At 54.1% G+C, this 12,357-nt stretch overlaps 1 protein-coding gene across 3 annotated transcripts; it reads left to right on the forward strand.

Annotated features, from left to right (window-relative positions):
* Positions 1–1,988: 1,988 nt before the first annotated feature.
* Positions 1,989–5,139, forward strand: LOC138811747 (SERTA domain-containing protein 1-like). Of its 3 annotated transcripts, none has more exons than XM_069999542.1 (2): positions 1,989–2,124; positions 4,092–5,139. In XM_069999542.1, exon 2 carries the CDS (start codon positions 4,092–4,094, stop codon positions 4,800–4,802), a length of 711 nt encoding a protein of 236 aa, XP_069855643.1. In that variant the 5' UTR covers positions 1,989–2,124; the 3' UTR covers positions 4,803–5,139. The 3 variants fall into 3 exon arrangements, with proteins under 3 accessions (XP_069855643.1, XP_069855662.1, XP_069855652.1); XM_069999561.1 differs by lacking the exon at positions 1,989–2,124 and adding an exon at positions 2,180–2,487; XM_069999551.1 differs by lacking the exon at positions 1,989–2,124 and adding an exon at positions 2,180–2,467.
* The last annotated feature ends 7,218 nt before the right edge of the window (positions 5,140–12,357 follow it).

A 12,357-nucleotide genomic window follows, 5' to 3' on the forward strand; every position in this document is an offset into this window, starting at 1 on the left:
TCCAATGAACCACCAAAAGCCAGAAGTGGAGCTGTGGCTCAAGTGGTGAAGGCCAGCTTTGAGCAAAAGAAGCTCAGAAACAGCACCCAGGCATTGATTCCAAGCCCCAGGACTGGCAAAAAGAAAAAAAGAAAGAAAAAAGTTAAGTGGAGCATGGGGATGCATACCTGTAATTCCAGCACTGAGAGGCTATAGGAGGAGGATTTTGGATTCTAAGCCAATCTGGGCTGTACAGTGAGACAACCAATGCCAAAGAAAGAAAGAAAGAAAGAAAGAAAGAAAGAAAGAAAGAAAGAAAGAAAGAAAGAAAGAAAGAAAGAAAGAAAGAAAGAAAAAATGGTCAATGATATTTCTAGGGGTGATGACTGAGGTAGAGCTGAGTGTCAGAGTGGTTGCCTAACACCCTGAGGTCACTGGCTTCTCTTCCAATACCCCCAAAGTGAAAGAAAAGAAATAAAGAATATTCACTTACAAACCACAAGTGAAATACTATTTCCCATATTAAGAGAATGGAGAATTCCACAATATCACCTGCAATGGTTAAAGTTAAGTGCCAATTTGATTGCACTGGAAAGTGCCTAGGAAATTAGTTGAAGCTTACCTTTGGGTGTGTCTATGAAAGTATTTCCAGAGATGATTAACTCTGGGGGAAGGCTGGCCCTGAATGCTGGTGCCACCATCCCACAGAACTTGGTTGACTGAAGGAAAAGGGTTTACAAAGGAGGACGCTTCCTAGAGTAAAAAGCTAGTACTCTGTTTTTCTCTTTTTTTTCCCCCTCCCTCTTCCCCCTCCCTCTTTCTGCTTCCTGGCTGCCAGGAGGTGAGCTGCTGTATTTCCTCACGACCCCTCCTTCAGGATGGACTGAAAACTCTGAAACTGTTGAGTAAAATAATTCTTCCCATTAAGTTACTTTCCTTAAGATATTTGTAGTGGAGATGGAAGATCTTCCTAATACAGCCCCTACTATCCAGTTCATATTCAAATATCTTTTGTTGCCTTTGAACCCAGGAGATCCTTCCCAGCTTAGAACTCCCAGTAGACACTGCTATGCCTGGGTAAAAGTCATTTACAGTTGCTTTCCTTCTATCCGAACTCAAGAACTAACTAAAAGGTTCACCTGCTACTTTGGTTGCAATAAAGATACTACATAGTATTTTTCAAGGGCTCTCCCCCAATTACCACCCCCCTTCCCTTTGTTTTTGTTTTTTTTTTTTCATTTTGTGCTGGTACTGCTGCTTGAATTCAGGGCCTGAGCTCTGTCCCTAAGCCTTTTTGCTCAAGGCTGGTGCTCTACCGCTTGAGCAAAGCTCTACTTCTAGCTTTTAGCTGTTTATTTGGAGATAAGAGGCTTACAGACTTTTCTGCCCTGGCTGGCTTCAAACCTCCATCTTCAGATCTCAGTCTCCTGCGTAGCTAGGATTACAAGAATAAGCCACCTATGCCTATCTAGGTGGCACCCATAGGTGACATTCCCTTCCCACCTCACCCTGGGTCTTCAACCACAACTGAATCCAACTGTCCATCATCCGCTGAATCTGGTAGAATGCTCTTACAGACACGATCTGACCTTAACTCTCAAGAGGTAAGCAAGAAGACTCCCATTTAACAGATTTTTGGCGCAGAGTTCAGGCCTTTCTCCACAGGTTAGTGAGTTATAGAGATAGGATTTGAGCCCTAGAGTGTACCCCCTTTGAGGGTCTGGGTACCTAACCCACTGGGTTTGGCAGGAACACGAATCTGTAGTTTCAAAAGCCAAAAAGGCCTCTCCAACCTGCCTCAGCTCCCCTCCCTTCCCGCCTCCCTTCGGGCAAATCACTCCTAGCCGCCAGCAGCTAGCTGGGCATGCGCCTTTAAAGCCGACCTCGCCTTTTTTATCGACCGCATCCAGGCTCCGCCCACCCCCGCCAAGGACCAATCATTGGGAAGGAGGGCGTGGTCGCCACGCGAGTGGGCGGCCCTTAAGGGTAGTCGAGAGTCTGAAGTCGTGCGCCAGAGTCAGAACTGCGTCTCCCGAGCCGGGCGCCGGTTGCCGGTGGAAAGTGAGCGAGCGATGCTGCCGCCGCCACTTCCTGATTGGCTGCAGGTGGCTACGTCTTCGTTCTGATTGGCAGCGAGTGAACTGGGTATGTAAATGAAGGGGCCTGGGGCGAGAAGGGGTTACCGGCGGGCCCCGCTTTCTTGGCGTGTTCGATCCCCAAGGCTTAGGTTAGATGAAGGTTTACCTAGGATCGAGACGTCCGGGCCTTGACGTGCCACCCGCCCGGGGCCGGGCTGGGTGAATCACGCCGCAGCCCGAGAAGGGGGCGGAGGCGCCGGGCTCCCTGGCTCCGGCTGCGTGACTCACCCGCCCCCGCCGCCGCCGCCGCCGCCTCCACGGCCTTCCGGAAGCCCGGGGCGTACAGAACCGCCCGTCGCGGGGTCCCGACGTCGTGCCCGGCAGGCAGAAGTCGCAGGGCGAGAGTGAAGGCAGTGTTGGGGATCCCGGGGTCAGAAGGGCCGGAATCCCCTGGGATGGGGGTGGGGGGGGCGTCCCGGACGCCGCTAGGGGGCGCTGCGGGCCCGGGGGCGGAGCCAGGGTGGGGGCTGAATTCCTGCGGTTCCCGGACTCCCGGGCTGCCTGTGGCCGAGGGGGCCAAGGGGACTCCCGTTTTGAGTCGTGAGATCTCGCCTAGGAAGCGTCTCGGGGGGGCCGGACCCTGTGATCTTCCTGGTAACCCCCCCCCATGTAGTTTGGGGTCAGTGGTCCAAACACCTTCAGGCCCTCGCACCCTGCGTCTTGAAACGTCTGTCAGTCACCGACCCCCTGTCTGTCTCTCACCGCCCCCCCCCCCCACGGTGCCCATCTCGATTGCCGCCAACCCCCATTCGCAAGCCCCGTCCAACTCTATCTCCCGTAGAAGTCCTCAACCCCTTTCCATGCCCATCACCAGCATCTCCTGTCCTACCTAGGGAGACCCCCTCAATGGGTTGGGTTTCAGACCCCACAACCGCCCTGCGACACCCCCTCCCCCTTGCCATAGCCAAGGGGAATCTTCTGGAAACTTAATCAGATCACACCCTGCTTGACACCCTCCGGCCTGTGACTCCCGCCACTCAGAAGCCCAGCTCCCTGCTCCTCCCAGCTGCGGTCTTCTCCCTGTGCCCCACCCCCACCCGGACCCCTGCGGGGGTCCCTCAGAGTGGGCAGGCCACACACTGGACTTTTCCTTTTTTTTTTGCAGCTCTGGTTTACCAAGCTTCTGGATGTTTCTTTGCCTTGTGACCTCTTCCCAGAATGTTTTTTCCCCTGGGTCTTCCATGGCTCCTACCTCGTATTATCAGGGCTCAGTTCCAATGTCACCTCCTTCAGGAAGTCTTCCCAGATTACCTCTAGAATCTTTTGGTGTCTTCTTAGGACTATCTGCATTTTTAAATTTAGTGTTCAATGCATAACAGATACGCTATGTCGAACAGGTGCTTTTGTAAATGAAAAGAAGGCTCAGTATTCCACATCATTTGGTGAAGAGATATTATGAAGTTATTTAGTAATAAGAGCAATTACCAAGTAACAGGCAGTGTTGCTAGTGCTTTCATTAAATTAGCATTTATTAGTTGTACCAGGGTCTCATTGCCATACAATGTATCCCATTAAACCCATCCTTCCCTCAAGTCCTTTTTGTTTATTTCACTTAATCTCTGAAACAATGCATAAAGTAGGAATAACTATCATCCAAATCTTCAAAGTTTCCTTAGAAAGCCCAGGCTCAAAGTAGGCACTAGTAGCTCCCACCTGTAATCCTAGCGACTCAGGAGGCTGAGGTCTGAGGATTATGGTTTGAAGACAGCCCAGACAGCCCAGACAGAAAGTTTGAGCCACTCATCTTTAATCAACCAGCAAAAAGCCAGAACTGGAGGCCTGGCTCAAGTAATAGAGCATCACCTATGAGAGAAAAAAAGCTGAGCTACAGTCTGAGGTTTCTGAGTTCAAGTCCCAGGATAGTACCAAAAAAAGGGGAGGGGGTGAAGAAAAAGAAAAAAGGAAGAAAACAAACCAACGTCCAGTGTGTCACAGCCAGTGTGTGAACTTAATATTTGCTCTCCCTCCCTGCAGATGATGCTGAGCAAGGGTCTAAAGCGCAAGCGGGAGGAGGAAGAGGAGGAGGAGGTGGTGGAGAAGGAAACCCTGACAGTGGATCCCTGGTGGCTGGACTCAGGCCCCCCAACAGCACAAGCCCCTCCAGTTGTGGCCTCCAACTCCCTCTTTGACCTCTCCGTGCTCAAGCTCCATCACAGCCTACGGCAGAGCGAACCTGACCTGAGACACTTGGTGCTGGTGGTGAACACACTGCGCCGCATCCAGGCTTCCATGGCCCCCTCGGCAGCCCTCCCCTCCGTGTCCAGCCCACCCCCGGCCCCCATGGAGACTGATAACTTGCTGGCCAGCTCAGATGCCGCCCTCTCAGCATCCATGGCTGGCCTCTTGGAGGACCTTAGCCATATTGAGGGCCTGAGTCAGGCCCCACAACCCCTTCCAGACGAGGGGCCACCAGGCCGCCCCATTGGGGGAACTCCAGCAGGCTTGGGTGCCTTGGACCTGCTAGGCCCAGCCACAGGCTGTCTGCTGGACGATGGACTGGAGGGTCTGTTTGAGGATATTGATACTTCTATGTATGACAGCGAACTCTGGGCACCTGCAGCTGCCGAGGGCCATAAACCGGACTCTGAGAACGGGCTGGGGAAGGAGGAAGCGCCTGTGTTGGATGAGGCGGAGCTGGACTACCTCATGGATGTGCTGGTGGGCACACAGGGGCTTGAGCGCTGACCCCCAGGGCTGGGATAGTTAGCTGAGCTGAGTCTGGTGGTAGGACCAGCCCTTCCTAGAGACAAACGGCTGCTTCCCTGGAACAGAGGATGGGGCCTGGCCATCTTGGAGAGACAGAATCAGTCCCTGGGCAAGTTCACGTCCATCCTCTTGTCTGGGGCTGGTGGTGGAGTGGAATAGGCCCCTACTGATGAGTGACAGGACCTGGTGATTGACATGCTTGGCCCAGGCCCTGTACTAGACTGTGTTTCCTGGGGCACTAACCCTGGCTTTTCCTTCCCTAATATGGGAAGAGATCTCAACTTATTTTTTTGAAATTAAAAGCATTCTTGAGAAATCTCAACTTTGTGTGCTTCTTTGTCTGATCTCATTAATAAAAGCATGAGCTATAGCACCTTAAAAAAAATCATAGGCCAGGCAGCTGTGGCACATGCCTGTAATCCTAGCTATTCAGGAGACTGAGATCTGAGGATCATGTTCAAAGCCAGCCCAGGCAGGAAGGTCTGTAATACTCATCTCCCATGAACCACCAGAAAACTGGACGTGTGGTTGTGGCTCAAAGTGGTAGAGTGCTATCCTTAAAAGAGCTCAGGGACAGCACCTAGGCCCTGAGTTCTAGCCCCACAGCTGATAATACGTAAGTTTATTAAAACGAAGATATGAAGCTTTACTGAGCATAAATGGGGCTCCAGGCCTGTTCTAAGCATTGACACGTATTAGCTCACTTAATCCCAAAACAACCATGACAGAGACTGAGGCTCTGGCAATGACCACTGGGGGAACTGTTTCAAACCATGGATTTCACTGAAGAAGCAGAACTAGTCTGACAACTGGTGGGACTTTTTCTCCAGAACACCTAGCCCTGTTTCCTTGCCCCACCTGTGTGTTCTTAAGTGTGAAGCCCTAGGCCACTTAAAAAAGAATAAATCTGTCCTTCCCAGTGTATTTTGCAGGGAGAGGGAAGAGTGCTTCTAGAAAGGACAAGATAGATCACACCTGTAGTCTCAGCTCTGGGGAAGCTGAGGCAAGAGGGCAGACAGTTCAAAGCCAGCCTGAGATACACAGCCAACCCCTACTTCAAAAAGGAAACCAGGCTGGGTGCTGGTGGCTCACACCTGTCATCCTACCTAGTCAGGAAGCTGGGATCTGAGGATCACGGTTGGAAGCCAGACCAGGCAAGAAAGTCAGTCAGACTCTGATCTCCACCAAAAAGCTGGAAGTGGAGCTGGGACTCAAGTGGTAAAGCACCGGCCTCGAGCTAAAGAAGCTCAGGGACGGCGCACAGGACTTGAGTTCAAACCCAGACCTGGCCAAAATAAATAAGTAAAAAGCTAACCAAGAGAATAGGCTAGAAAGGAAAGCAGAACCCCACAGGGCAAGGGCAAACTCTCTAGGAAAATAGTAAAAGGGGGGTGGGGAGGGAGAGGGAGACACGGCCTCAGTTAAGAAAAAAAAAGTCTCCTAGCCTCTGATCGCCTTGGGCAAAGGGCAGGCAGGACAGCTGAAACCGGAGCCCCCTGGCTCGGTGGCCGGGAGAGGGAGCACCGGCGCCCGGGGTGGGGCTCTCCTTCCAGAAGCAGCCAGTCGGGGTCGGGGGCAGGCTGGGAGGGTCACCTGCCCAGGTGCCAGGCCGGGCCCGAGAGCCACACAGCCGCAGCTGGAGCCGGATCCGGGGCCGGGCGCCTGCGGCCGCCCCCGCCGTCCAGCCGCATTCCTGGCCCGGCTGGGCGGGGCCGCGCGCGCGGGCCTGGCACGGGACCGGGCGGCGTCCTTCCTGCGGGACGGGGGCGGGCGGGGGAGGGGCGGAAGGGGGCGGGGCCGGGGCGGGGCCGCAGGCCGGCCGGGACTCGACCCCAGGCCCTCCCCCTCCCCCTCCCCCTCCCCTCTCCTCCCCGCGGGCCGGAAGCTCCGGGCGCGGCGGCCGGCCCGGGGTGGAGCTGGGAGGAGGGATGGGGCGGCCGGAACTCGGCTTCCCGGAGCTGCCGTGCCGGGCCCGGGGGAGGCGGGTGGGGGGGTGTGTCCAGGTGCCCGGGCTGGCATGAGGGTCTTCCCCAGCGCCCCGGTGAATCCCCGCCCGGCGCGAACCACCCAGACCGCGGGAGTCCGCGCCGCGCTCGCCGGCGCCCCCTGGCGCCCGGCCCTGCGTCCTGCGGGAGGGGCGGGGGGGGCCCAGCGGGAGGGCCAGGTCGGCCTTACCTTCTGCTCACCGGGCACAGGGGTTGGGGGGCTGCTTCTGCTGGGGGTGGGGTGGGGAAATCTCTGCATCCTGCACTCTCAGCTAGTCTGCTGGTCTGCAGTGAAACGGGGTCCCATGTGGTAATGCATGCCTGTAATCCTGGCTACTTAGAAGGCAAGGACTTAGAGGATGGAGTTGGGATCAGCATGAGCAAGAGCCCAAGATCTTATCTGAGAAATAACTAAAAAGGAGTCTGGAGATGGTAGCTCACGCCTGTAATCCTAGCTACTCAGGAGACTGAGATCGGAGGATCGTGGTTCAAAGCCAGCCTGGACAGGAAAGTCTGTGAGACTCTTATTTCCAATTACCCACCAGAAAACTGGAAGTGGCACTGTAGCTCAAGAGGTAGAGTGCTCACCTTGAGCTGAAGAGCTGAGGGACGGTGCCCAGGCTCAGAGTTCAAGCCCCACGACCGACTTAAAAAAAAAAAAAGACCACCAAACTTTTTCTGGGGCTAGGTACACGAGGTGTGGGCATAAATCTCTGCTGAATGATGGAAGGATTTAAAAAATGAGGGAGGGGAGAAAGTTTAAGACAGCTCTCCAGGTGTCAGGAAATGTGTGTGGGTAGCAGGGCTGCCTGTCAATGAACACTCTAGGGCGCAGCTGGCCTGGGGTGGGTGGTGGGGCTGGGGTGGGGGGTCCCCACTGGAATACACAAAGGCACTGTGAAAAGCAGTAGTGGTGCCAGGGCGGGCGGCTCTGCCGGGAATGACGTGGGCTCTGGAATCTGCTGGCTGAGGTGCCCTGGCCCCCAGGGGCCGACCCAACATGTGGGAGTCTAGCATGGAAGGGGGGCCAGAGGTGGAGAGAGGCAGGGTCTCAGGCCTGAACCCCTCATATGCTCAGGGATTCCAGAAGGATGGGACCAGAGTGGTACTTTTGTGCAAAAGGACATGCTCCTTTCCCAAGGTATCAGGCCTCTGTTGTAAAACTGTCACCATAAACATGGACATAAGGGCTGGGTTGAAGAGAGCACTTGCTTAGCAAGTGCAACATCCTAGCTTTGACACCCCCCCCCAAGTACCAAAAAATATTTTTTAAAAAAACTCAAAAAACAACTAAGCATTGGTGACTCACCCTGTCACCCTAGCTAACCAGGAGGCTGAGCTCTGAGAATTGTAGTTCAAAGCAGCCCTGGCAGGAAAGTCCATGAGACTCTTACCTCCCAATAAGCTACCCAGAGAAAGCTGGAAGTGGGTGCTGTGGCTCAAGTGGTGGAGCACAACGAGGCTCAAGGACTGCGCCCAGGCCCTGAGTTCAAGCCCCAGGACTGGCAAAAGAAAAATCAAAACAACAAACAAAATTCCCTACCCTTTTCTCTGCCAAAGATAGAGCATCATATGATAAGCAACTGAGTGCTTGTTAAGAGCGATGTTGTATGCCAGTCACTGGTACTTCATGCCTGTAATCTAGTTACTCAGGAGGCTAAGATGTAAGGATCACAGTCTGAAGCCAGCCTGGGCAGGAAAGTCTATGAGACTCTTATCTCCAATGAACTACCAGAAAATCAGAATTGGCACTGTGGTTCAACATGGTAGAGCGCTAGCCTTGAGTGAAGAGCTCAGGGGCAGCTCCCAGGGCCCTGAGTTCAAGCCCCAGGATCTGCAAAGCAAAGAAACAAACAAATATATGGAGACTAGTTGTACAGAGGATATGCTTTTTTTTTTTTTTTTTTTTTAATATGGAGTCTGTGTGTGAGGCTGTCTGCACAACAGAACTCAGAAGCACTGGAGAGAGGGAAAATCATAGGCCAAGCAGATACAGGGGAGAATATTACCTTGCAGAAATGTAATGACATTCATACACTACTGAGGGAAGGAGCTTGAAAGAGAAGGGGAGGTTTCTGCTGGCGCTAGTGGCTCACGCCTGTCATCCTAGCTACTCAGGAGGCTGAGATCTGAGGATCGAGGTTCAAAGCCAGCCCGGGCAGGAAAGTCCATGGGACTCTTATCTTCAGTGAGCCACCGAAAAAAATGGAAGTGGAGCTGTGGCTCAAATGGTGGAGTTCTAGCCTTGAGCCAAAGAACTCAGGAATACCACCTAGGCCCTGAGTTCAAGTCCCAGGACTGGCACCAAAAAAATAAATAAGTAAATAATGGAGTCCAGAAGCCCAGGGGAGGGACAGGGAGGCCGCAGGACTTGTGAGGGTGATGGAGGATGGGGTGTGCAAGGAGGTGTGGGGACCTGAGGGGGATGATCGGGGTGCCCAGGGATGGTGACCAGGGGGAAGAGCAGATCTGAGAGCAAGCCGGTGCAAAGGGCCCCAAAGCAGGGGGTCTGCTCCCAGAGCAGGGAGTGAGAGCGGGCATGGCAGAAAGGGTGGGTATGAATGGGCTGGGCCTCACTGGGCAGGACAGGATGAGTCCTCTGCCTGCCTGGGACAGGAGAGGGTGGTCCCTGGGGGAGTGGCTTCCGCCTTCCTCCCCATCCCCCCACCCCAGCCCCACAGGATGTCCTGTGTTTACTGGAGTGACCTGGGCAGGAACCGGACACTAGTGCCACCCCTCAGACCCCCCCCCAGCCTGCTAAACTCAACTTCCTCTAGCCACACCCCCTTGGATGAAGGGAAGCAAGACAGGGAGACAGAAAAACAGAGGAGCTGCATGTAGTGGCACACACCTGAAATCCCAGCACTAGGCAGACTGAGGGCAGGAAGATGATAAATTCAAGGACAGCCTGGGCTACAGAGTGAGACAGTTTTAAAAATGAAAAATGAACACTGGGTGCAGGTGGCTCACGCCTGTCATCCTAGCTACTCAGGAGGCTGAGATCTGAGGATCGTGGTTCAAAGCCAGCCCAGGCAGGAAAGTCCATGAGACTCTTGTCTCCAATAGACCACTCAGAAAACTGGAAGTGGTGCTGTGGTAGAGTGCTAGCCTTGAGCTGAAGAGCTGATGCCCAGGCCCCCCCCCCCAAAAAAAAGATGGGTGCTGGTGGCCATCGTCTATAGTCCTAGCTACTCAGGTTCAAAGCCAGCCTGGGTAGGCAAAGTCCATGAGACTTTTTTTGTTTTGTCAGTTGTGAGGCTTGAACTCTGGGCTTGGGTGCTGTCTCTCAGCATTTCAGCTCAAGGCGAGCGCTCTACCACTTGAGCCACAGCACCACTTCCAGTTTTCTGGTGGTTTATTGAAGATAAGAGTTTCACGGACTTTCCTGCCTGGCCTGGCTTTGAACCATGATCCTCAGATCTCAGCCTCCTGAGTAGCTAGGATGACAGGCGTGAGCCACCAGCACCCAGCTCATGAGATTCTCATCTCAATTAATCACCCCAAAAAGACCCGAAGTGGAGCTGTGGCTCAAGTGGTAGCCTTGAGTAAAAACTCAAAGCTCAGGGACAGCACCTGAGTTCAAGCCCCAGGACAACCAACAAAGCCAGGTGCTAGTGGCTCACAGTCATGTCAGCTCCTCAGGAGGCTGCAATCTGAGGATTGTGGTTCCAGCCAGTCTATCCCCAAGATGGAGGTCCCCCCAAGGGTTCAGTCTCTGGAAGGTTTGTTGAATGAATAAATGAATAAGGGAATGTTTTTGAGTCAATCAGAAAGAGGGGGGCGGGAGAGAGAGAGACAGTGAGAGAGGGAAGGTCTCTCTTCCAGCAACGCTGACCACAGAGGCCCATTTCCTTCCATGGTCCCTGAAGGCTGGCGCCGGTGCTGGCTGGGTCCCGGCCCCGCCCCAGGCCTGGAAGGCATTTCCCAGAGCTCAGCACATTCCTATCTTCCCCAGTGGCTGAGAGTGGGCAGGGGGACACTCTGGAAGAGAGGAGGGAGGTCCCCAGCATTCTGGCATCTTGCCATCCTGGTCCTGCGCCCCCCACCCTCCAGGCCCTCAGAGGAGGCCTGCTCTTGGGGTGGGGGGGACAGGTGGGCAGGGGGATTACCTGAGCTGGTGCCTGGGCCTGTGGCTGCCCAAGCCCCAGGGCTGTGCCTGGCTACACAATGGGGCAGAAGCTGCTGACATATGCTTTGGGGGTAATCCCCCAGCCTCGTCCCGGCCCCTGCCCCAGGTCCTGGCTCAGAGAGCCACGAGCAGCGGAGGCAGCAGCCTAGTGGGTACCTGGGGCATGTGGGGGTACTTGTGCTCCCTGTGCCGCCCCCCGGGGTCTGGTGAGTCAGGGCAGTCTGGGGGGGCCTGGAGTAGTGGAGGGGGGAAAGCCTGGTGGCCTTGGTTTAGGAGGTGGTAGGTTTGGGTTTCTAACAATTGGCTGCTGTGGGTCTTTGGATGACTCACTCACCCTCTCTGAACCTTCTTATCAGTGAAGAGTGTAGCCCAGTCCTTCCTGGTCATGAAGCTACAAAATGAGTACCTTGAATCAGAGGCAGAACTTGGGATGCCCAGTGAACACAGCATATAGAGGGGGACCTCCCCACCTAAACAGTGGGGTTCAAGAGCCCCTTGAGAATAGCCAGCCATCTAGTTTGTGTAACAGGACAGGGATGGAACCTGGGGCCTCTCACTTGCCAAACAGATAACCAGCAAATGGCTCTAAGGCCATGCTTCCTCTGTGTGTGTGTGTGTGTGTGTGTGTGTGTGTGTGTGTGTGTGTGTGTGTGTGTGTGTCTGTGTGTGTGTGTGTGTCTGTGTGTGTCTGTATTGTTTTTTTTTTTGGTTTTTTTTTTTGGGTCCGGTCGTGGGGCCTGAACTCTGGGCCTGGGCGGTGTCCCTCAGCTCTTCAGCTCAAGGCTAGCGCTCTACCACTTGAGCCACAGCGCCACTTCCGGCTTTTTTCTTTTTGCTTATGTGGTGCTGGGGAATCGAACCCAGGGCCTCATGCATGCAAGGCAAGCACTCTACCACTGAGCCACCTTCCCAGCCTCTGTGTCTGTATTGTGAGCCACAACTCCACTTATACACTTACAGCTTGTTCTGCTGATTAACTGAAGATCAGAGCCTCTAGGATTTTTCCGCCTGGGCTGGCTTTGAACTGTGATCCTCAGATCTCAGCCTCCTGACTTGCTACGCTCTGGGCCTCATTTTGTATTTCAGAAAGGATGTTGTGCTTTTTTTTCTTTTGCTCCCTGGGCTGGCCTTGAATTCATAACCATCCTGCTTTCACCACTCAGAGAGCTGAGATTACAGGTGTGTGCCATTTCAAGAGAGGGAAAAATCAAGGCCCAGAGACACTTGGTTTTGCCAACGGTCATGCAGCCAGGCTGATGTGGATCTAAACTAAAATCATCAGGGAATAGGGAGGAAGAGGAGTTTACCTTGAAGACTCAGGGGATGATGGGGGGGGGTTGCTTAGTCTCCAAGGATGGGTGGTGGCATGTAAACCCCTTTAATAGCAGGGCTAGGTGGAGGTCACTGCTCAGGCTAGGGA

This window comes from Dipodomys merriami, unplaced genomic scaffold (genome assembly GCF_024711535.1).
Source record: "Dipodomys merriami isolate MVZ:Mamm:240054 unplaced genomic scaffold, mDipMer1.0.p SCAF_106, whole genome shotgun sequence".
Lineage (NCBI taxonomy): Eukaryota > Metazoa > Chordata > Mammalia > Rodentia > Heteromyidae > Dipodomys > Dipodomys merriami.

Bases quoted from the DNA above. Each gene is read 5' to 3' on its own strand.
- LOC138811747 (XM_069999542.1), top strand. From the start codon at position 4,092: ATGATGCTGAGCAAGGGTCTAAAGCGCAAGCGGGAGGAGGAAGAGGAG.